This window comes from Carcharhinus amblyrhynchos, chromosome 11, assembly GCF_965287045.1.
Source record: "Carcharhinus amblyrhynchos chromosome 11, sCarAmb.v2.hapA, whole genome shotgun sequence".
Lineage (NCBI taxonomy): Eukaryota > Metazoa > Chordata > Chondrichthyes > Carcharhiniformes > Carcharhinidae > Carcharhinus > Carcharhinus amblyrhynchos.
The window spans coordinates 55851596-55877874 of NC_137334.1; the positions used below are offsets into that span (position 1 = coordinate 55851596).

The 26279-nt window shown below is 42.3% G+C and overlaps 1 protein-coding gene across 4 annotated transcripts in view; it reads right to left on the reverse strand.

The window, feature by feature from the left end:
- The window catches only part of LOC145350151 (RNA-binding motif, single-stranded-interacting protein 1-like), a 350322-nt gene that overhangs the window by 106180 nt on the left and 217863 nt on the right, over positions 1-26279 (reverse strand). For all 4 annotated transcript variants that reach the window (XM_080199154.1, XM_080199152.1, XM_080199151.1 and 1 more), the window contains exon 4: positions 11189-11280. In XM_080199154.1, coding sequence (XP_080055280.1) covers positions 11189-11280 — 92 coding nt within the window. The remainder of the gene's footprint in view (positions 1-11188; positions 11281-26279) is intronic.

Here is a 26279-nt window from a genome sequence, read left to right on the forward strand (position 1 = left end):
CACAGAAGCCCTTGAAGTGGCTTTCGAGTCTTGAATAAAGTTTTAACATGTGAATTATATTGAAATCTTAAGCATTTTAACTCTGAAAACTTGAGGTAAAATAGTAGCAAGGAAGAACAAGTTCATTTTGTGTCATGTCACAAGAATTTATGAAAATGTAAAAAAGGGAATAACTTGAAAAACTTGATTCCAGCTTTTATGTTCTATATACTTTTCAACAGGGCTGGAGGTCAAAATTAATCAGCTTGATGTAATTAGCTCTGCAATGTATTTGACTTATTATGAAATTTATTTTCCATGGGAACGCTTTCAAGGTCAGTTCACATATACAAGAGTTATGGAATCTTTTAACATTTTAATAACTGCAGCTAATTGCAATACGAAAACTGAAAACAGAATGGCACCATGGAGCTGAAACTTACATGCTACTATGATCCCTCCCCGCGTCCACCCACCCCCCAGCCCGCTGCCCCACAGCTGAAAAGTCAGGATGGAGCCAGCCTAGAATCCTGATGGATGTCCCACAGTAATTTAGCATCGGGAACAATGATTGCTTTAAGCTAATACTTCTATCCCTTTGTTTGGAAGAGGTCCCACCATACAGAGCAACCCACCAATCTACTGGCCAGCAGCTCTGTAGTCCTGTCAGCACCGGATGGGTGCTATGGCCACTGCTGGGAGTATAGCCTGTCCAACCAGGCCAAGGAGACAAGGTAAGGGTAGGGCTTGACTAATTTAATTAAACTTCTTGATGAAGTGACTGAGAAAGCTGATGATGAGAATGTCATACATGTTTTTCTATTCAAAGTACCACGTAAAAGCATTAAGGTTCATGGGATAGGAGGGTCCACTTGGATAAAAAAAATTTAAGGACAAAATACAGCAAGTAATGGTGTGCAGAAACAGAAGAACTAGGAGGGTTTTGGGGGCGGGGGGGGGGGGGCGGTTGGGGGAGGTGGGGTGGTGGCACACGTGCATTGATCTTTCAAGTCAGCAGAGCATACCGAGAGAGTGGTTCGAAAGCAAATGGGATCTTGGGCTTTGTGAACAGAGGAAGTGAGTACAAGAGCATGGAATTATAGGGAGCCTTTCTAAAGCTCCAGTTAGGTCACAAGTAGAGCATTATGTCCAGCTTTAGTCACCACACTTCGAAAAGGATGTCAGCATCCTTGCGAGGTTGCAGATGAGATTTACCTAAATGGTCCCAGAGATAAGGGTTTTTAGCTACTGGGTTAGGGAGGAAAGTTGGCTTGTTCTCCTTGGAGCAAAGGAGATTTGATAAAGGTGTACAAGGTTATGGCAGCTTTGATGAGGTAGACAAAGAAAGGCAGTTCCCATGAAGTGATGGTATAAGAACTTAGTAATACAGAGTGAAAGTTTTGGGCAAGGAATACAGGGGAAATGTGAGGAGGAACTTTATTTTTATAGTGAATAGTAATGACCTGAAATTTATTGCCTACAAGGGTGCTGGAAGTGGAGGTAATCAATAATTTGAAAAGGAAATTGACAAGCACTTGAGGGAGCTAAACTTGCAGTGCTACGGGGATGGTGGGTGGGGAGAGGTGGAAATGTGACTGGTATGAATTCACTATATAGAACTGACCTAGATTAGTTGGCCTCATCTCCTCCTGTTGTGTTGTAATGGATTCAGTATTCTATTCTAAGATTAATTGCGCAAAATTAGGATTCATGAGATTGGGAGTAATACATGATCATGAATTGAGAATTAGTTAATGGTCAGACAAAAGGAATAAATGGGTGAACAGGTTGTAATTAGTGGTGAACCACAATGATTAGTACTTGGACTCCAGCTCTTTACATTAATGGCTGAAAAAGGGGACTGAGTGCAAGTTTTCTTGAGCATTACTGTTAAAAAAACAACTTTGTCAAAGCTTTTAGTTTTACACTCTGGACAAATCACAAGAATACCAATGTCAAGAGAAACAACAACATTATACTGCATGAGAAGAGGTTACTACTTGGTTTGCATGTGGGCGCTGGAGAAGCCATTGAGAAAGTACCAGTTTGTAGTGACCGACAGCAAGCTGCCAAGTATTGTTTGACATTTAGATGAGGCATTTGACTTTAATTGACCAAGACACTGCCCTATTAAATAAACCATGAGAGGGCTATCACTTCTTTTGTTTTATTTTGTAAGTGTGTCTGGCTAGGCTAGCATTTATTACCCATCCTTAATTTCCCTTGAGAAGGTGAGCTGCTTACTTGAACTGCTGCTGTTCCTGTGGTGTAGGTGCACCCCCCACAATGCTGTTAAGGAGTATCAGAACTTTGGGCCAGCAAAAGTAAAGCAGCGGTGAGTTTTTTCCTAGTCAGGATAGTGGCTTTGAGGAAAGTTTCCAAGTGGTGGTATTCCCAAGTGTCTGCTGATCTTGTCCTTCCAGATGGTAGCAGTCATGCGTTTGGAAGATGCTGCCTAAGGAGCCCTGGTAAATTGGTAGATGGTACACACTGCTGCCATGGCTCATTGGTGAGAAGTGTTAATGCTTGAGAGTGCCAATCAAGTGGGTTGCTTTGCCTTGAATGGTGTTGAGGTTCATGAGTGTTGTTGGAGCTTTATTCATTTGGACAAGTGGAGAGTATTCCATCACATACCCTGACTTATGCCCTGTAAATAATGGGCAAGCTTTGCGAAATCAAAAAGTGAATGACTCAGCACAGGATTCCTAGCCTCTCACCTGCTCTTATAGCCACAGTATTTATATGGGTAGTCCACTTCAGTTTCTGGTCAATGATAGCCCCCAGGATGTTGATAGGATTTGGTGATGACAATGCCATTGAATGTCAAGGAGTGATGGTTAGATTCTCTCTTGTTGGAGATGGTTATTGCATGGCACTTGTGTGGTGCGAATGTTATTTGCCACTTGTCAGCCCAAGCCAAGATTCAGGTCTTGCTGCAATTAGACATGAACTCCTGCAGTAACTGAGGAGTTGTGAATTATGTCATCAGTGAAGTTTCTTACTTCTACCCTTATAATGGAAGGAAGGTCATTGATGAAGCAGATAAAGATGGTTGGGCCCAGAACACGAGTATGTGAAACTCTTGCAGAGGGGTCCAGAAACTGAGACGACTGACCTCCAACCAGCACAACCTTCTTCATTTGTGCCAGGTATGATTCCAACCAGTGGAGGGTGCCTCTCTTCTCCCCCCCACCCACTGCCCCCCGATTCCCATTGGCAAGAGCTCCTTGATGCGATCCTTGGTCAAATGCTGCCATGATGTCAAGGACAGTCACTTTCACCACCACTGGAATTTCAAATTTTACGTCCATGCTCGAACCAAGGCTGTAATGAGGTCAGGGGCTGAGTGACCCTGGTGAAACCCAAACTGAGCATCAGCGAGTATGTTATCACTAAGCAAGTGCCACTTAATAGCACTGTTGATGACCTCTTCCATTAGTTCACTGGTGATTGAGGGTAGACTGATGGGATGGTAATTGACTGGGCTGGATTTGTCTTGCCTTTTGTGTACATAACATACCTGGGCAATTTTTCACATTGCCACGTAGATGTCATTGCTGTAGCTGTATTAAAACAGCTTGGCTAGGGACCTATCTAGTTCTGGAGCCCAAGTTTTCAGTAGTATTGTCAGGGCCTGTAGCCGTTGCAGTTTCCAGTGCCTTCAACTGGTTCTTGATATCATGTGGCTGAAGGCTGGCATCTGTGATGCATGGGACCTCCAGAGTAGGCCGAGATGAATCATCCACTCAGCACTTCTGGCTGATGATTTTTGCAAATGCTTCAGCTTTACCTTTTGCACTGTTGTGCTGGATTCCTCTATCACTGAGAGCCTTTTGTGGAGCCTCCTCCTCCAGTAAGTTGTTTCAATTGTCCATCACCATTCATGAGTAGATGTGGCAGGACAGTGGAGCTTAGGTCTGATCCATTGGTTATGCAAGTATATAATTCTGTCTATTACTTGCTGTTTGTGCTGTTTGGCATGCAAGTAATCCTGTGTTGAGGCTTCATCAGGTTGATACCTTATTTTTAGAAAAGTCTAGTATTGCTTCCGGCATGCTGTCCTGCAGTCTCCATTGAATCAAGATTGATTCCTTGGTTTGGTGATAGAGTGGAGGATATGCCAGACAATGAAGTTACAGATTGGTGTTGAGTATAATTTTGCTGCTGTTGATGGCCTCACGGATGCCCAGACTTGAGTTGCTAGAATTGTTCGAAGTGTAATCCATTTAGCAGGGTGATAGTGTCATACAACACGATGTAGCGTATCCATAATGTATAGATGGGACTTCTTCTCCATAAGGACTGTGTGGTGGCCACTCTGACCCATACTGTTACAGACAGACACATCTGTGTGCAGCACGCAGGTTGGAGAGGATGAGGATGGCTTTTTATTGACTACAGGCCAGCCTTCAACATCATTATCCCAATAAAACTCATCTTCAAACTCCATTTCCTAGGGTTTGGTTCTTCCTCTGTGACTGGATTCTAGACTTCCTAACCTGCAAACCACAATCAGTAAGGATAGGTAATGACATCTCCTCCACGATTATTCTCGACACTGCTGCCCCGGATGGCTGTGTCCTCAGCCCTTTACTATACTGCTTGTACACTCATGAATTCATGGCCAAATTCTGCTCCAACTCCATTTTCAGGTTTGCTGATAACACCACTGTAATGGTCAGATCTCAAATAATGCTGAGTCAGAGTACAGGAAAGAAATAAAGAATCAGCTGAAATGTTGTGATGACAATAACCTCTCCCTCAATGTTAGGAAAACAAATCAGTCACTGACGTCAGGAAACATAGTGGATGACGTGCCCCTGTGTACGTCAAATGTGATGAAGTGGAAATGGTCGAGAGTTTCAAGGTTTGAGGTGTTCAGCTCACCAACAATCGGTCCTGGTCCCTCCACGCTGACACACTATAGTTGAGAAAGCCCACCACCACCTCTTCTTTCTCAGAAGGCTAAGGAAATTCGACATGTCCAGTACGACTCTCACAAATTTTTACTGATTCACCAAATTTTCCGGATGCATCACAGCTTGGTGTGGCTCTGAATCGGACCAGGACCACAAGAAACTACAAAAAGTTGTAAGCGCAAAGTTATGAGCACAGCCCAGTCCATCAAGCAAAGCAGCCTTCGGTCCATTCACTCCATCTATACTTCCCAATGCCGTGGAAAAGCAGCCACTATAATCAAGGACCCCACATATACCCTCTTCCAACTTCTTCTACCAGAAAAAAAACACAAAAGTTTGAAAACACATACCAACTGACTCAAGAACAGTTTCTTCCCAGCTGTCTTCAGATTTTTGAATTGTCCTATTACATATCAAATTCACACATTATCCTCACCCTATCGGTAACTGCAGCACTATATTCTGCACACTATCCTTTCCTTCTCTCCTCTGTACTCCATGAATTGTATGTTTTATCCGTACAGCTCACAAAAAACAATACTTTTCACTGTATCCCAATGCATGTGACAACAATAATAAAGCCAAATCAAGTATGTTTTTCCTTCTGGTCAGTTCCCTCACCACCTACCACAGACTCGATCAAGTAGCTATGGCCTTTAGGACCTGCCAGCTCGGTTAATGGTGATTCAATTGAGTCACTCTTGGTAAGGGACACTGGACTCCCCCACCTGGAATACATTCTGTTCCCTTGCCACCTTCAATGCTTCCTTCAAGTTATGTTCAACATGGAGCACAATTGATTCATCAACTGTGGGTGAAAGATAAGTTGTGGTCACCAAGAAATTTCTTTGCCCATGTTGAGGACAGGACAACTGTCTCCAGTACTGTGTACCACTGTGACACCTGCTCATCAAGGAATCATACATTACAGGCAATATCCCAGACACCATCCCTAGGTCCTGTTTGTGGCAACACCAGGTTTAAGTCCAACCAATTTATTTGATAGTAAACTCACAAGCTTTCGGGGCCAGAACTCTCCATTCACCTGACAAAGGGCAAACCCCGAAAGCTTGTGAGTTTACTGTCAAATAAATTGGTTGGACTTAAACCTGGTGTTGTCAGGTTTCTTACTGTGTTTACCCCAGTCCAATGTCAGCATCTCCACATTCTGTTTGTGAGACAGGACATACCAAGGTTGGTGATGGTGAAGTCTGGGAGACTGCCTATAATGTATGATTCCCTGAGTCTGACAATGTCAGGCTCTTGCTTGATGAGTCAAGGCTAGCAAGTACAATGAATGTACATGTTCCTTCTGTCTGTGGCGGAAACCAGCTGAGTGTAGTCCCACTCAAGTAGACAACAGTGCAGGGACATTGGAAGAGGAAGATGAATTCAACCACATTTAAAATTGTAGACCAGTCAAGAAAGGATAGTTTCCTTGTCACAGGATGCCATTATGACTTTGATAAGGCCAGTTTTGTTACTGCAGTGTGGAAACCAGATTGTAGGGATTCAAAAATGGAAAACTAGGAATGGATTTGAGAGTTGACCACACATTATGGGGACTTTGGAGAGAAAAAGGTAGTTAAAGATGGACAGTAACTTGCAAGTACAGTGGAGACAAGGGTTAATTTTTGAGGATTGGAGACAATATTTTTAAAGAAAGAAAGTGAATAGCTGAAGCAGCGGAACTGATAATAATATTTAGAAGTTTATTTGTGTCACAAGTAAGCTTACATTAAGACTGCAATGAAGTTACTGTGGAAATCCCCCAGTTGCCACACTCTGGCGCCTGATAGGGTACACTGAGGGAGAATTTAGCATGGCCACTACACCTAACCAGCATGTTTTTCAGACTGTGGGAGCAAACCGGAGCACCCGGAGGAAACCCACACAGACACAGCAAGAATGTGCAGACTCCACACAGAGAGTGATCCAAGACGAGAATTGAAGCTGGGTCCTTGGCATTGTGAGGCAGTAGAACTAATGTCCCCCGTGCCATTAACCTAGGGAGCAAGAAGGAAGTTGGATGGCTGATAGTTTCATGGGAATTGGCTGAGAAAACAGAAGTTGAGTCTCATGGATAATCTGAGCGTGGAGAGGGCATATGGAAGGGGTCATATTTGATGGAAGTTTATAGGACTTGGAAATAAACTGATGAAGTAGATGCAAGGTTTTCCACTAGGTCAAGTCAAGATGGACATGATCTTAAATCATTGTCATGCTGTTCAGGAGGGAAGTTAGGAAGCAATTATTCATGCAAAAGGTAATAGATTTGCAAAGTGGTCAATATTTGTTCAATTAATAATTTTAAATTAGAGATCAATAGGTTTATTTCCTAGCCAACAGTTTTATGGCATTCAAAGTCAAGGCAGGTGGATAGAGTTCAAATATAGATCAGCCATAATTGCGTTGAAAGGAAGGGTATGTTTGATGGCTAAATAGCCTCATGTTCCTATGTACTATGGAAATGTTTCCAGTCTTTGAAACTGTTCGGTTGACTACAGGCAACGCAGAAGGCTGTGGATGAAAACTAGCTTCACGAGTATCTTAAAAGAAATACCTGGTATACACAGCATTATCAGATTTCAATGAAAAACACTCAATCCCTTTGCTTTGCCCTTACAAATTCAGAAACATGGTCTTTACAAATTATATTTTATCAGTTAATTCAGAAATGCATTGAAAACATTATCTTAGTAATTCAATAAAATAAGCATTACCATTAAGTAAAAACATTATGAACATTGTATTTAAGGCATGAAAACTTTTGAAGGAACAAAAGTAAATTTTTATTTTTTAAGTCCCAATTGTAGGAACTGGAATGTGTATGCTAAATAATTTTAAAACAGCTAAAAATCCATGAAAGATATATGCCAGCCTGCTTTATTTTCAAACTTTATAAGAACTTTATTTTCTTATTATATTTCCAGTGTGTCTAGACCAAATACTAGTCCCCAGCTGACGAGTTAGAAAAGTGAGCATAGTACCATAGAATCCTGACAGTGCAGAAAAGGCCATTCAGCTCATCAAGTCCACACCAGCTTTCCAGAAAAGCATCCCACCCAGGTCCGCCCCACACCCAATCCCTGCAACTCCATGCATTTAGCATGACTAACCCACCTAACCATTGAACACTAAAGGACAAATCATGACACTCAATCCATCTAACCTATATATCTTTGGACTATGGAAGGAAACCAACGCACCTGGAAGAAACTCACGCACATATGTGAAGAACGTGAAAACTTCAGACAGTCACCCAAGACCAGAACCGAACTCGGGTCTTGGGTGCTGTCAGGCAGCAACGCTAACCACTGAGCTACCGTGCTGAATTATCATGAGACCTTCTCACTTATTTGTCAATGTCACCACTGATTATAGCTGCCACAAAGTCTGCTACAGCATAGAGATGACTCGCTTTATCATTTTCCATCTGTTAAGATGCAACTTGTTTCCTTTCAACATTTGCACCCAAGGGCCTAGCCAAGGTCAGGAGTTCACAGAGCAAATGTTTACACAATACATGGCCCAAATGCACAGATTAAAATAATCCATGAACCAGAGAGTGGTACAATAATAAGAGGAAAAAAAACAATTTTTTGCAAAGTTAACATCCAAATTTAGTGATCATTTAATTTCAGATAGAATGCCAACAGTAAAGCTTAACGGACCTCTGCCCTCGATACAATTTTCCAATGCATTTACTTGGAAATCTGTGCTTCCAGCATAAAAAATTCAACAGAAGTAATGAACCAATGCGACCAGAACATAAATACCGTTCAAAATTTATGTGACTACTTGTTGGTAGTCAAGAACAGCTGCCAAGGATATCTGTAGCTCCAACAACCACTAAATATATTACAGATGGTTTGCAAATAATTGCCCTAGTTACAGCTATTTATTGATAGATAAAGCTTACCTCTCAAGAATTAATTAAAGGCAGAAAATGTTGTTGGAGACTTGGAATGTTTATCTACATTAAATACTGAGTTAGTGTCTCAGCCATTTCTGCATTCCTCATTATTAACTTCCCAGCCTCATCTACCATGGAATCAACATTCCCTTCAGCTACTCTCTTCCTCTTAATATACTTTTGGAAACTTTTGCTTCCCATTTTTATATTTTGCGCTAATTTTCTTTCATAATTTATCTTTGCTCTTTCTATTACTTTTTTTAAACGACCCATTGTTGATCTTTAAAACGTACCCAATCTTCCAGTCTACCACTGGCCTTTGCAATACAGTACGCCTTAGTTTTTGCCTTTATGTTATCCTTAACTTCCTTGCTTAGCCATAGACATCTTTCCTCTCTCCTACCACTTTTCCTTCTCTCTAGAATATATGGATTTCTAAAGCCATTCAATCAGATTCCATGTTGGAGACTATTAGCAATAATGAAAATGTGCAAATTAGGAGATAACTTTTTCCCCTAGTAACATGTTAGTTCTAAGTGCTCCCCTTTCTATGACCTTTGCATTTCTGTTACTACTGGGATAATACTAGTGCCCTGCCCACCGTCCCTCAGCAGTCATCGCCTGCATCTCCCTCTCCTTATTGCAAAGCATCATTGCAGGCATCAGCCTCTCTCCTCCCCACTGCATATACATATGCTTCCCACCCCCCCAACCCATCCCCATAATGAGGTTCCCACTAGGGTCCACTCCTAGCACTGTACCCTGGCACAAGTTGGCACTGCCAGTCTGAAAGTGCTGACCTGTGCCAGGGGCTGTGCCAGGCCACTGCCCAGGCATGCCCTTCCCTGCTTGGGGCTACAATCACCTTTGTATCCCTGGAGGAGGATCCCCATGACAGGTTCCTGTCTGGGTGAACTTGTTGTAGACCTTGTTGATGTGATGTCATGTTAGTGAGGTCTGAAAATATGGAAGGGAATATATGGCAGGGGCTGGAATGGTTAATGATACTCAAATATATCGAAATACGTTTAAATAAGGTTCTCACCCTTTGTGGACATGAACCTTGCCACAACATTGGCAAGGGGCAGGAAAAAATCATAGATTTTCTCTTTGGATTTTCAGCTCACGTCGCTATTCTTTTTGACAGTAAGCACAAGCTGAAAAGTGTCCCCACTGTTTCTCTCTACTGAGATGCTACCAGATTGCTGAATATTTCCAGCATTTTCTGTTTTTAGATTGTGGATCTCAAATTCTTATTTTTTTCAGATCCTTAAAATTTGGAAGTCATTCTTGTAGTTCTGCAATTCCCAATACATACAATACAGAGCTGACACACAGCTGGACCATGTAGTATCCTAGTACACATATTAAAGGACAGGATTTTTATGTGAAATTTTTAATTTTGTCTTGCAAGGATATTTGTTTAATTCCACACTTGACTTCTTTTAAAAAAACTTCCCCTTCACACTTAGGCTGATATACAAAACTCTTATGGCTAGCCAATGTTGATAACACTCAAGACGTAATGTCACGATTTTGTGACAGGTGTAAAACAATCCACATAAAAGACAATCAATCATGTTTCAGTTGGTTTTTTGACCTGGATCCTAAAATTTACAAGCAGCTATAATTTCCTTCTAATTACCTCAAAGGTGCTACAATTTCCAATTTAAACCAGGTTCTTCACAGAGAATATCTGAGTAGCAGCTTTGACATGGGATCAGGTTAGGTTATTTTATCACCTAATTATCAGCATCATTTTATCAACTAACGGTGTGGTAAAATTTGCCATATTAGACAGCTCATAATGTCAATAATCTGGAATAAATCTTAGTTTACAATGCAGTTGCTGTTTTTGCTCTGGATGAGCAGTAACTAGTTTCCATACATTTTGGTGAATGTCATTGAAAGTGTGCAATGCACAAGAAGTGGTAATGCTGACATCCTTTTTCTTGTAGGTAAATAGGAATTTCACATTGCTCCTAGCTTTAACCATATTGACCAATGAACTCAGAAAAACTTGAAGCAACAGGTTTCACAATTTGAACAGATTAAAGGTTCAGCTTGTTGCTATTTGAAGTAGCGCATGGAAGGAAAAAGAAGTCACATAAAATTCAAGGGTGCAAGATTTACTTTTAACAAAATGAGAAGCCATTACTTTTCCGTACTGTCATTATTTAAAAAGACTTCAAATAGGAAACCAAAATGAAAGATTTCAAAACAGATGCATACACAACACATTAGCCATTTAAATAAGGCAAAAATGCAGGTAGTGAAAATAAAAGTGTCAGCACTTTCATAATTGAAAATGATCTGCAGCTTGAAAATGAACCAGTGTTCAAATAATCACACATTTTAATTCCTAAGTCTTTACCTTTGCCATCTGTGCCTGGACACCATTACCCTTTAAGGCAGCTACTGCCTTCTGAGCAGCAGCTGGACTGTCGAAATCCACAAAGCCGTAACCTGAAATGCAACATTGGAGAGCAGAATTACTACTTAATCAAAGCCTCATGAGTTCATTAAAAATGGATGAAACACCTGCATTATTGTCTTGACAACATTCATTTAATTTATGTATCTATTACTATGTAATAAAAAGTCTGACAACACCAAGTTTTAGTCCAACCGATTTATTTGATAGTAAATGCACAAGCCGGCACATCCACATCATGACTACTATCTATTACTATGGACAGTGTTCTCCAGGAAGCACATAAGAAAATAAGCTTCAACGGGAAAGGAAATGGTGTCAGAGCCTTGTTGAATAGATTTGTGATATGTTCAGTGTTACATTGGTACTGGAATAATAGGAGATTAGAAATATAGCAAAAATAACATGGGAAAATTAACACTCACCACTGTGACATGCACTCAAGCATACATTCATCCCTATTTTTGAGCATTATCTCGAACAAGATTATGCTGTTTAAGATCCTTATTAGGTACAAGATGTTAAATAACTCAGATACCAAAAATTACACTCCGCCAAACTTCGTGCACCATCTTAGAATTCATACGTACAACCATATGAATTTTTATTTTATTTTACTATTTTAAAATCTTATGGACATACTTCAAGGCATTATAAAATAAACATGAATTATTTGAAGCATTATATATAACTTATATTTGATGTCACTTATAGGGTTAAGCTTAGCAAAGTGCTCTATATTCACAGTTTTTCTAAATATGCATGAGGTCAGCTATGTGTATGGCAGTGGAACATCTATGGACAGGGAAACTGCTAGATGAGACAGGTAGGCAGGCAATTTCACCATTATTCATTTTTGGGACCAGGAACATACTCTGATTAGAAGGAACATCATAAACAACATCAAAATTGTGCATAATAGGAGATTATAATAGACAAAATGAAATAGAACCAAATAAACTAGCAAAAGTTGCCAGAAATACTGTGTACCTCGATCACCCCGAGATTAGTGCATTTCAGAAAGGATGAATGCTGGCAATTTTCCATAATATTTAGCTTTTCAAGTATGCATATGGTGTTACCAGTTACAAGTGTCACTTGATGAGTCAGCAGCCTTTTTGTTCACTCTTAAAACTCAACAATCCATGGAGGTCCCAACAAAAAAAATGTCGAGAGGTTTTAAAGTAATGAGTGGAATCATAGCGGTTTCAGCGCTAAGGCAGATGGAGAGATGAATTTGAAAAGTGACATCATAGATAATTTAAGGGAAGGGACGAGCACAGCCAGAGAAAAACAAATACCCAAATGCTCAATTATTTATTCACACTTTAATAATTAAGTATATAGTACATTAAACAGCTACTTTAAGAAGTTAGAGACAAAGATAAAAACCCTAACTGTCAGTTATAATTGAATAGCCTCCTTTTGTATTGTACCAATTCTGCAAAACATAAATAAGCTGATCAATAAATATACAAAGTAGGTACTGACAGCAGCTTGTACTATACAATGGAAATTGTCACACCAGGCTCCAACATTGTTAATTTCATTGCGCTGTTGATGGAGTGAATCACTTGGCCCATCTTGAGTAATTGCGAAGATCATGTTAGAGCTGTTCTCCTACAATGAGCAGGTTAATGCTGAGTAAGTGCTGCTTGGTTGCTTGGTAGCATTATCAACAACCCCTTCCATCACTTTGCTGATGAGTGAGAGTACATTGATAGGATGGTAATTGGATTTATAATGCGTTTTGTGGACAGAATATACCTGGCCAAATTTTCCATATTGCTAGTTGGATGCTTGTTTTGTATTGGAACAGGTCAGCTAGGGGCCCACCTAGTTCTGGAGGACAGACTTCAATACTACTGCTGACAGGTTGTCAGGGTCCAAAGCTTTTTCATTACTCAGTATTCTGCCATTTTCTGATTTCACAGGGAGTGAAATGAATTGGCTGAAGGTTGACATCTATGATGCTGAGGCCCTTAGGAGGAGCCCAAATTGATCATCTAGTCAAAACCTCTGGCTGAAAATGCTTTGGCCTTGTCTTTGCATTGTCTGCTGCACTCACCCATCATAAGAAACTTTGAATAATAAACTAATTTAGTTACACTGCTAACTGCACTACTTCATGTAATTTGTCAGGTGGGAAATCAAGTAGGATAGCCAATCATCATGGGCCTGCAGCAGCATTTTGACAGGATGGGATGTAAGCATTTGGGATGAATTGGAGCAGCAGGGACACGTTTGTAGCTGACAGTAACGAGGTGCTAAAATATTGGAATCCTTTCCTGTGCTCAAAAGACATAAGAAAACTGCATAAAAATGAACGCCAGTTCCACTTCTAGGAGCAAGATAAATACAAGCTTCTGATTTTCAGTCCAGAAAAGACGCTTCAGGAGGTGATTTCTAACATATACGATATTGTTAAAGGAGTGAAAGAGGTGAGTCAGAATATTGTTCAAATTAAATTGCAAAAGAAGAACAAGGGAATTCAGTTCATGCTGATGAAGAAGTATGTTTAGAACTAATGCCAAGAACTTGTTCACACTAAAAGTAATTAATACGTAGAATGGAAATCCAGACAGTGGAGGCCAAAAACAAGAAACCGACACTCCAACGGGAGATTTCTCTTAGATGCTTCTAAATGGATGAATTGAAATGGGGCAAATGGGCTCTCTTATCACTAATTATTTTATGATCAATTTAACCATTATCATGATTAGACATACTCATCTCACCATGATCAATTCATTGGAGGAACATCTGTGGTGGAGTTTCTCAGGGGTCAGTATTAGGGTTTTTGCTCTTCCTGATAATATATTAATTACCTAAATCTTGGCATACAGGACATATTTTCAAAATTTGTGTATGATACAACATTTGGAAGCATTGTGAAAAATTAGGATAGTACAGAACTACAAAAAGATATAGAAAGTTTGTGTAATGGGTAGACAAGTAGCAGATGAAATTTAAAGCAGAGGTATGGAGTGACTTACTTTGGCTAGAAGAAAACAGAGTGACAACTTAAAATAAAGGGTAAGATGCTGAATGGGTACAGGGGCAGAGAGACTTGGGGTGTACATGTGTACAAGTCATTGAGAGCAATTAATAAAGGATATAGCATCCTTGACATTATTAATAGGGTTATAGGCAACAAAAGCAAGGAGGTTAAGGAGGACAAGTTAAACTTGTAGCGAATATTGGTTTGGCCTCAACTGGAGTACACTGTCCAGTTCTGGGAGCCATACTTTAGGAAAGATGTGAAGCCATTAGAGAGACTGTAGAAGGGATTCACAAAAAGGTGGTTCCAGGGATGAGAAACTTCAGTTACATAGATAGATTCAAGAGGCTAGGCCCACTCTCCTTGGAAAAGAGAAGATTGAGACAAGATTTGATAGAGGTACTCAAACTCATGAGGGGTCTGGACAGACTAGATAACAAAAAAATGTTCCCATTGGTAGAAGGATCAAGAAGAGGGCACAGATTTAAAATAATTGGCAAAAGCAGCAATGGCAACTCGAGGAAAATCTTTTTCATGCAAAGAGTTATTGGGATTTGGAAAACACAGCCTGAAAATCTTGTCAATGTGGGTTCAACTGAGGCATTTTAGAGAATTGGATTATTATCTGTAAAGGGAGGAGAATGTGCAGGGCTAAAGTAAAGAAGCCAGGGAGTGACACCAGGCAAGTAATGTGGAGCTTGTTCAACGAACAGCTACTGCATGTCCTTGATGAGTATGTACCTGTCAGGCAGGGAGGAAGTGGTCGAGTGAGGGACTAAACTCAACTAAAGAAGTTGAATCTTTTGTGAGGAGGAAGAAGGAAACTTATGTTAAGATGAGATGTGAAGGCTCAGCTAGGGCACTTGAGAGTTACAAGTTAGCCAGGAAGGACCTAAAGAGAGAGCTAAGAAGAGCCAGGAGGGGATATGAGAAGTCTTTGGCAGGTAGGACCATGGAAAACCCTAATAAGTATTTCAGGAATAAAAGAATGACTAGGGTAAGATTCGGGCCAGTCGAGGACAGTAATGGGAAGTTGTGCATGGAGTCTGAAGAGATACGAGAGGCGCTAAATGAATAGTTTCCGTCAGTATTCACACAGGAAAAAGACAATATTGTCGAGGAGAATACCGAGATACAAGCTATTAGACTAGATGGATTGAGATTCATAAGGAGGAGGTGTTAGCAATTCTGGAAAGTATGAAAATAGATAAGTCCCCTGGGCTGGATGGATTTACCCTAGGATTCTCTGGGAAGCTAGGGAGGAGATTGCATAACCTTTGGTTTTGATCTTTATGTCAAGATTATCTACAGGAATAGTGCCAGTAGACTGGAGGATAGCAAATGTTGTCACCTTGTTCAAGAAGGGGAGTAGAGATAATCCTGGTAATTATAGACCAGTGAGCCTTACTTCTGTCGTGGGCAAAGTTTTGGAAAGGATTATAAGAGATAGGATTTATAATCATCTAGAAAGGAATAATTTGATTAGGGCTAGTCAACACAATTTTGTGAAGGGTAGGTCGTGCCTCACAAACCTTATTGAGTTGTTTGAGAAGGTGACCAAAGAGGTGTTTGAGGATAAAGCAGTTGATATGGTGTATATGGATTTCAGTGAAGCATTTGATAAGGTTCCCCACGGTAAGCGATTGCAGAAAATACAGAGGCAAGGGATTGAGGGTGATTTAGTGGTTTGGACAGAAATTGGCTAGCTGTAAGAAGACAGAGGGTGGTGGTTGATGGGAAATATTCAACCTGGAGTTCAGTTACAAATGGTGTACCTCAGGGATCTGTTTTGGGGCCACTGCTGTTTGTCATTTTTATAAATGACCTGAATGAGGGCATAGAAGGATGGGTTAGTAAATTTGCATATGACACTAAAGTCAGTGGCATCGAGGGCAGTGCGGAAGGATGTTGCAGGTTACAGAGGGACATAGATAAGCTGCTGAGCTGGGCTGACAGGAGGCAAATGGAGTTTAATGCGAAAAAGTGTGAGGTGATTCACTTTGGCAGGAGTAACAGGAATACAGAGTATTGGGCTAACGATAAGATACTTGGTAGTGTGGATGAGCAGAGAGATCTCTGTGTCCATAAGCATAGATCCCTGAAAGTTGGCACCCAGGTTGATAGGGTTGTTAAGAAGGCGTACGGTGTGTTAGTTTTTATTGGTAGTGGGATTGAGTTTCAGAGCCATGAGGTCATATTGCAGCTGTACAAAACTTTGGTGTGGCTGCACTTGGAGTATTGCGTTCAGTTCTGGTCGCTGCATTATAGGAAGGGTGTGGAAGCATTAAAAAGGGTGCAGAGGAGATTTACCAGGATGTTGCCAGATATGGTGGGAAGTTCTTATGAGGAAAGGCTGAGGCACTTGAGGCTGTTTTCGTTAGAGAGAAGAAGGTTAAGAGGTGACTTAATAGAGGCATACAAGGTGATTGGAGGATTAGATAGGGTGGACTGCGAGAATCTTTTTCCATGGATGGTGATGGCCAGCATGAGAGGACATGGCTTTAAGTTGAGGGGTGATAGATATAGGACAGATGTCAGAGGTAGGTTCTTTACTCAGAGGGTAGTAAGGGCATGGAATGCCCTGCCTGTAACAGTAGTGGACTTGCCAACATTAAGGGCATCTAAATGGTCATTGGATAAACATATGGATGATATTGGAATAGTATAGGTTAGATGGGCTTTAGATTGATTTTCACAGGTCAGTGCAACATCAAGGCCGAAGGGCACGTACTGTGCTGTATTGTCCTATGTTGCTTCTTTGGAGAGCCAGCACAGACATAATGGCTGAGTGGCCTCCTTCTGTGCTTAACCATTCTGTGAGTGTGTGACTCTACTCAAAAGTTTTATCAATCAGGATGTTAATGTATATAAACACATAAACCTTAATTTTCAATGAAGAATTATTCACAATCAACGAAGTCTATGGATTTGAAGATCAAGTTAAGTATCCTGTTGGGTCTACTTCGACACTCAATATGAAGTCAGTTGAGCAGACAGTCACGTCCAGTTTTTCTTTAATGAATGATGGACAATGACTGCAGACAGTTTCCTCTGATCATCACTGGGATTCACAAACATGAATGTCAGGTGACATCAGGATCATACCTTGCCTTGACAAATGAATAGTTTGCTTGTGTACACTATTCAGGTTCAGATAAGAATAATCATCACAGGCAAGGTAGCAGAAGGATGCTGCTGCCTGCAGAGATGTGCATTACTCTGAGTCACTATTAGCAGTGTTTGGTGTGGGGGCAAAGGATGTCAGCGGTTGGGAAGAAAACTTGAGAAAAAAGTTTTATAAAAAGAGAAACGTCATTATTGAGTCAAGTAGACAGCAATCCACTGAATGGAAATAACATAGTGCTACGATCTCCAATCTCAATTCTGATTACTCAAACTGAAGTAAAACGTAACACGCATTCATTGCATATCTGTTACCAAGGGGACAGGCCTCTGTGAGTAAACAACTATAATGGCAAAATTGACATGTACTAATTTTGCTGCATCACGCTGCCTCTGAACTGTTAGTGCAGACTGTCACCTTCAGAAAATTTCACTCTGAGAGTTTAAACACAGTAAGAAGTCTCACAACACCAGGTTAAAGTCCAACAGGTTTATTTGGTAGCAAACGCCACTAGCTTTCGGAGCGCTGCTCCTTCATCAGATATCAGTTTAGACAAAAGCAGGACTGGAAAGCAGAATTACACTTAATTCTTAGTGAGGTTATCAGCAATTTCTGAAAAGTACTGGCCAGCTGAGAACAGGAATCAGCAACTTCATAACGAAGCAAACTTTTTATTAAAAAAAGAGTCTTATACCAAATTTTCAACTTTTTATGTACAAGAACATCCATTGATATTATATATGCAAGCCAAATATTTAGACCACATGTGTTTATAGCACCATGTTTTTAAACTGTATTTCCATAAAAGTACTTGAAACTGATGAACACTTTGAAACTTGGTTGGCCTTAATGGAACTTTTTTCAAAAAAGATCATACAAATTAAAGCAATGTGCACATCATCAGAAAGATAGATTTAACTGAATGTACTTGGGAGTTGTCTGAAAATTTCATGCACGTATAAAGGGTTGAATTGTTCTTGAGGGTGTTGTAAGTAAAGTAAAAATAGATCAGAAGTAATGCTACTGATAGACATTTTATTGATAGCTTCCAGTAGATAAAAATACATTGCATTATCTGTAGTAGTGTAACATGCAATCTATAATCTTTCTGGCTTTTAAATTTTGTAAAATAAACTTCAATTGAACAGTTTTAGTAGACATAGTTTATATGACTTGTGAATCATGTTTTTATTCCATTTTCATATTGATTTTGATTATTTTCATCTGTACATCTTTTCTGTGAATATTTTGTTATTACAAAGACCACAGCTTAATTCAGAAAAATTATAAATTGCATCCTATATCAGATTTTGCTGGTTTAAAAATTGTTTAAGCGATCTTCAATAATCAGGGAAAATTTTAAGGGCTCAAAATATCTCAAGGACTGTTTCATTATAACCGAGAGAACTAATTTGTAGAATTTATAAACCATTCAAAATTAGATTGCAGGCAAATAGCCTTCTAACAGCATGTCCATCTCCTAAGGCAAGGACAAAGAGCTGTATTATAATTATATTACCATTTTAGCTGGTGTTCTCAAGTGCTAGCTAAAATTGTGCGTCAGCTTGAGAATAATCATTGTAGCCATCTTGGCACTGCACTGAACATGGGTCATCTGCTGGTTCTGACGGATAGATATTAATAGGTACCTTTGACTAAGATGAAACTCTGCAGAGCAATTTTCTATATTTCCAAGACATAAATCTAAGAAATAATAAATATACAAAATGATAGCTTAACAATTATCTTATTTAAGTATTTTCATCACAATATCTAGTTACAGTTTCTGTATGTGATTAATCAGGGTTGGATTTACAATGAAACACACCATGCATAGGCACAGGGCCCTGACCAATGGGGTACCCGTGCTGGCTGGTTCCCATAGACACCAATCAGAGCCTCAGAAGGCTATGTAGAGCAGCATCAGACTCTGATTGTTAAGCCCACTTCGAGCGGGAAAATAGACTGATCTGAATGTTGAGGTACATACACGTGAGGAATAAGAGGCTATGAGGCGAGGAGGGAGAGAGACAGAGGCAGAGGATCCTGTGTTTTACTTTGTGAAAGAAGGCGTAACCTGCAGATTTATCGACCCAAGGTCGAGGGCAGGCCAGCCAGCAACAGTGAGGGAAGGCGACAGATGAGAGCCACAAGCCAAGGTGAGCCAGCCAGTCAGCAGCCATCTTGTAGTGAGGGGAGCAAGTGAGGTTGACTTGACAAGGGCCGAGGAGGATAGGCTAGCCAGCAACAGTGAGGGGTGGTGAGAAGCATGGGCAAAAGCTACAAGCTGAGCTAGCCAGTCAGCAGCAAAGGGAGCAGACAAGGGGCAACTCAACTCAGCCAGGACTGGGGACGGCAGGCCAGCCAGAAATAGCCATGAGCCAAGGTGAACCAGCAGATATCCAGCAATGAAAAGAGCAGGCAAGGGAGCAACTTGACCGGAACTGAAGTAGGCAGGCCAGCCAGCATCAGTGACGTGAGGTATGAGGTGCTAGGGGAAGCCATGAGCTAAGGTGAACCAGCTGTTCCACAGCTGTCAGGCAGTAAGAGGAGCAGTGAGTGGTGACACAACCTAGCTAAGAGTTAAGGATTATTTGCTAAGTGTGACAAGTCAGGAACATTTGACAAATCCAGCAATATTAATGATTGAAACTGCAGAATCTTTTTGGGAATCTTTTTTCTCACAGCAGCGAGAAAAGTAGGGTGAACCTCAGCGGTCTCTCAGGTGCACTCTGCATCACAATCTTTTGACACTCAGTGCAATGAAAAGAGCCTCCATGCAGGTCACGCCATTATGGAGGCTCCAAGCATGTGACTCACCCAAACTGGCCACAGTTGTGCACCATTAAATAGCGCGTGCTGCATTTTAATGCTCCTCCTGCAGCCACAGTCAGTCACACCAGAAAGAAGACACTGCATAAACAGCCCTGCACTTCACCAGGGGAGAGCTGGGTCGGCTGCTGGAGGCTGTAGAGGAGAGGTGGGCCATCTTGTTCCCCCGAGATGTTCAGCGACCAAGTGGTCGGGCTGGCAATGCGGCCAGGAAAGCGGCAGCAGCAGTGGTCAATGTCTGCAGACTCACAAGGCAGGCCGGCACCCAGTGCTGCAAGAAAATGAACAACCTCGTTCAGGCAGCAAGGGTGCCCATCCCATCATAACATCATAACCATCTGTCGTGCCTGAAACGTCCACGTCAATCCACTCTCTGACACCTTGCAGCCTGTCAGCACCTGACTCCTGACACCTTCTACCAACCTCTTTGGCACCCTCTGTCACAACCCCTGCCTGCCGAGGAACAGTCCCGACATATGCCACCCAATTGTCCTCCACCTCCAACACCACTGACGCTCCACGCTCTTCCAGGCATCAGGTTTTCAATCCTGCCTTTTGTCCCTACAGGAGAAGATGGCCCTTAACAGGAGGAAGCGGGAGAAGACTGGCGGTGGAGTTCCTGAGCTGTGACTCTTGAATATCTTTGAGGAGTGTGCAATGGAGCTTTCAGGAAGACAGAGGAGAGAGCCATGACCGCCAGTCAGGTCAGCGTATGCTACGGAAGTGAGCAGCCGCAAAACCTTTATTCATATGACCTTCCTCAAGTAAGTTGCAATCTGCCCAGATACTTGTCCCTCTCTTACACTGAACAATCTGTCTTCTTTTGCAATAATAGAACCTGATGAAGCTGGACCATCAGAAGTCAGCTGTTGTTGACGCCTCGGAGGAAAGCTCCAGTGGAAGCTCCAAGGAAAGCACCGACCAGTCAACACAAGCATCACCCACACCATTCGCCAGTGCAGATATGGTTAGCCTGGTGGTGGTGAGGCTTCTGGGACATTTTCTCGCGTGCACCCCATAGCCATCGATGCACGTCAGGTAGAGGCAGGATCATCCGAGGGTTCGGAAAGGTGGAGGTTTGACGGAGCAACCCAAACAGTTGCTGAGAGGCTGGGATCAGTTCTCACAAAACTGCTGGAGATGCCAAGGCAGAGCAGGGGATTGCAGGAGGGGCATCAGCAACATTCATGCAACTGTGAGGCTGTTTGGAAGAGTTCCACAGCCTTCAGGAGATAGTGCTGGCAACATGTGGCACCCAGGGAAACTATACAAGGGTGGCAGCCGCAGTTGAAATCCCAGGGCAGGAAATGGTCGCCGTGGGTGACAGAGTCCAAGGCATGGGTGAGTCTCAGAGGAACATGGCTGAGGGCAGTGGCCTTAGCTCCAGGCTTTGTGAGCATGGCTCATTTACAGCAGACAGTCACTGAGGGGCTCCAGAGTTTGGGCCAGTCTCAGAGGGTTTGCACACCATAGTGCAGACAGAGTTTGGCAGCACCAGGTGACAATGAGGCTTCTGGAGCTCACTCCAGCTGCACTCCTGTCCCACAGATGTTCCGGGGCCCACGGGCACTCTGAGGGAGGAGGAAAGGCTGCAGCCCATGCCAAGGCTTCCCACCTGGCAGATCCTGGCTGTGCCCAGCCCTTCCAAATCCCTGGCCACAGGAACACAACACAACCAACTGCCTCCATCTTTGATTCTGGGGGATCATCTAGATGTAGTGTTAAGCTACATAAGATTAAAATGTTGTCGGGTCACCAAGAGGGCATGGGTGAAGGCAGTCACTGTAGTTAGGGATAGGGCAATATGCACTATACATAATCACTATTAAATGGTCTTGCAGCAGACAGCTGTGACTCCTCTGTCTGTGATTCGCCTCCCATCAAGAGTTTCAGACCCTGACTACATCCACAGAGGCTCAGAGCCTTTTTCAATGTGAGAGAGATCCTGTGGCCCATCAAGGGTGTACCAAAGATACCTACTGCTGGAGTCGTGTGGATCCCAGTGTCAAGCACCGGTGCAAGATCCCCACTTGCTGTAGTAGTCCAAATGCACATCCAAAAACATCGTTAGTGTTGCGAGGTTGCCGGCTTCCACTGCTGACGTGGGACTCAGGGTCCCGGACACGGATCCAAGCTCCTCTGGCCCAGTCCCTGTCGGCCTCTCAAGCAGTCCCGGCCATGGGAGCGCTGGAGGCCCGTAGTGACAGATAGCCTGAGGTGGCATCCTCGTCACCCTAAGACCAGCCCCCACAAATCCATCCTCCTGCTCTTCCTCGGCCTCCCTCTCCTCAGGGGCTTCTGCCCGGTCCTCCTCCTCCAGGATTTCTGTCCACTGCTGCGCCAAGTTGTGCAACACTCAGTGGACCACTATGATCCGGGAGACCCTCAGGAGGCCATATTGGCGGGCTCCACCAGAGCCGTCCAGGCAGTAGAACCACTGCTTAACGATGGATTGGGTGGTAGCATGAGCCTTATTGTAGTGGGTCTCCTCGTTCTCAGGCTTCTGCCTCGATATCAAGCCTCCACACTGGCGTCATCAGCCATGACCTCAGTGAGTAGTCCCCCACAAACAACCCGGCAGCCTGGGTTGGACATCCCTGGGAAGGGATGTCTCAGCCGCACAAGAGATAGCTATCGTTCATGTTCCCTGAGTGTCATGCACACTGCATGATGTTCAGCAGGTGGTCACACACTATCTGGACATTCAGGAGTGGAATCCCTCCCAATTAATAAAGGGCACCTTGATCCCACAGGGAGCTAGTGATGCTCCTCTCATCACTAGCCTCCTGCATATGGGGAATCTTGGCAATAGCAGTGTAGCTTGCAGCGCAGGCATCCTATTGGGCCCAGCCCACATCAAAGTAGATATAATTGCCTGTGTGTACAGGGACTCACAAATGCACTTGTGTTCAAGATGACTGGGAGAAGCCACAGACCTCCTCCTTGGAGGCCTGGAAGGATCTTGAGGTGAAAGGGACCATTGTGAGAGGGAGTGGATGTCCTACCCACAAGTGCCACATTGTCTCAGTATTGAAATGCTTTCGGCAGTGATACATGACGTCAAGCATCTCATTAAAGGACATGTGGGTCCTACAGTGTCTGGGTTTCCATTTCTGACATCTCCGGGCCCCCCTTCTGGCCAATGTGCGGCTGCATCTTATAAAAACATATCTCATAGGATCTTATAAAAATATATAAGCTTATAAAGGGAATAGATAAGATAGAAGCAGGGAAGTTGTTTCCATTGTCAAGTGAAAGTAGAGCTGGGGGGGCATGCCTCAAAATAAGGGGGAGCACAATTAGGACTGAGTTGAGGAGGAACTTCTTCACCCAAAGGGTTGTGAATCTGTGGAATTCCCTGCCCAGTGAAGCAGTGGAGGCTACCTCATTGAATCATTTTAAGGTAAGGATAGATAAAGTTTTGAGCAGTAAAGAAATTAAGGGTTATGGTGAGCGGGTGGGAACTGGAGCTGAGGCCATGAAAAGATCAGCTGTTATCTTATTGAATGGCGGAGTAGGCTCAAGGTGCCAAATGGCCTACTTGTGCTTCAAGTTCTTATGTTCTTATTATGTTCTCATGTGTCCTGGCCCCAGCCAGTAGCCCCGTCGTCCTGCTTTGACTTCTAGCCTGGACAGGCCTTGCCATGCACAACATGAGCCCCAAGGCAGTGACAAACCACAACCTGAGGGCCCCCAGACTGGCACAAGCCCCCCACATCCCCCTCCGCACTGTCCCCCCCAAAGCAAACCCCTGCAGTCATGTAAGCCCCCACCTCACCCTGCACTATGGCTGACAACAGTCACCCCCTGCACTTCAAAGGTTGGTGTTCAGTGGTACTCACCTCCTCACTCTCTTTCACTACTGCTGCGCCTGAGCAATAATTTTACAGAGCAGTACTAATTGACACTGGCATGATGTCATGCTGGAGGGGTGGGAAGCATCCAGGAGGGGCGGAGGGGAGCATGCATGTCTGACTCACTAATGATATTGAAATCCAGTCAACCTCATGCTAATACTTTTCACACCTTCGTGCCATTGAAAGGGAGCCGGGAAGATAGCAAACTATTTTGTGCCAGCATTCAGATGTTAGCGTCACATGCTAGTTTCCCACTTCACCGAGCTGTTTGCCGGGCGCAGCAAGGTGGTAAAATCGCGCCCTGCATCTTTACAAGATTTTACCTACAATGATGTAATTGATAATTTTGTGAAGCAAAAAATGAGAAAAAAGCTGAATAAATTGTCATGCCAACAAGGGATGAAGCAAAGAAATTTTAAGAATCTGTCTTCCACATTCTCTTGTTTAAATTCTGTTTTTCAAAATGGACCATTGCTGCTCTGATATAATGGCTGTAGCCAATGGTTCGAACCACCATCACTCTCAAGACTGGCCTTCAGAAAGTCTCTTCTGAGACAAAGAGCAGAATCCTGCAGTCAGAGCCATTTATATTGGACTTGGACTCACTGGACACTTCACTCATATGAATTTATGGCAATAACTTTGACTTTGAGAGAGGATGCAAGGAAGTTAACTTCTGAATGAGACACTGAAATAAACTGAATGGTTGCACATACATCTTGTTGATTTGGAATATTTGCTCCTGCACTGGGCTGGCTTATTCTGTCCTGTACTGGTCTGTGCTGCAGTGAAGTCATTGGCTAGTTTTTCCACCTTGTTGCTCATCAGAAAGTTCCATGTTTGTTCACCTCAAGCCACACATTGCATTATTAATCATCTTTACTGTCACTCGGACAGGAGGCAAGCTTGGATTTCCATTCAGCAGTGATTCATACAGGTGTGATTTTACATGTTACTCTAGCCCTGACAAATTTGGGTATATTTGTGGCTTGCATCTTCGTGTTCAGTGGGACAAGAGTGTACAGGGTTGGGAGGGGCTTGATGTTGGTTGGGGTTGGTGGCGGGGGGTTAGTGGCAGAAATGGCAAGTGCAGAGCTTGGCAACGTGTAAATCCACCTCTGTGATCAGTGAAATCAAAGAAAAATATTGACAATTAACTTATTAGATTCCATCATCCCAATTGTAAATGATATGTAGCAATTAAATATTTAACTCTCTTTACCTCAGATTATACTTTGAACTGTATGCATAGCAACGCTAAGAAAGATATATACATTTTTTGGACAGTCAATGAGATGACGGCAAATACTGAAAAATGCATTGGTAAATTAAAACATTCTAAAAATGGGACAATACATTATGAAGTAGTGCTCTTTTTGCAGAGCTCCACGTACCAGGAAACATTTAATGGGAATTAAAGCAGCCCACTAATTTAACAGGCATTATTTTTGGAGAATTAGACAGGACATGCTGATCTCTGCGTCCAAATTCCTGGTCTGCATTCCTTTCACATGAAACTTGCACAGGGTGTGCTAATTGTTGAAATCTATCCCATACTATTAAAAAAAAGTTTCGAATATCACACACAATGAACGAACTATGAGTTTACATTTTCTTCAAAAGCTTCTGTACACATCTGAAGAGCTGTACGTGGCAGCACATAAGAGAGACAAGGTGCATAGAAAACTAAGGGGTTCACATGGCAGCACAATAAGGAATTGATTTTTTTTAAAGTCTACATTTCCATGAGTGTCATTAGAGGAGCCAACGCTGGGAAAATAAGATACTTAGCCCCAGCTGTGTCTCATGTGGTAACATTTTATTTTTGTGACATATTTGGCACACTGTATTTTAAATTCTTTTCTGCGGAACCCAGAAGAGATTAGTTTCCAGCTGGAAGACCTCTCGTAACCTCACTTCGATGATGTCAGTGAAAATGTTCCCAGGCAAATTCATGTACACTTCAGCAATGAAGTAATTCAAGAGCTTTAATAATTTTTAAAAACCAAACATTTAATGAATTTTTGCCATTCGGAGCAAATGCTTTCAGTTCTTAGCTAAAGACGATTCCTAAAGGATTTACAAGCTGACTTCAGAGCCAGTCAGCAGACATTTTCCTAAGATTGCTAGCAGTCTTAAAAATGTTTTCAGAAAATGGCTGCATCTAAACTCTATGAAGCTGCAATGCTGCTTTGAATGTGTTAAACAGAAAAAAAA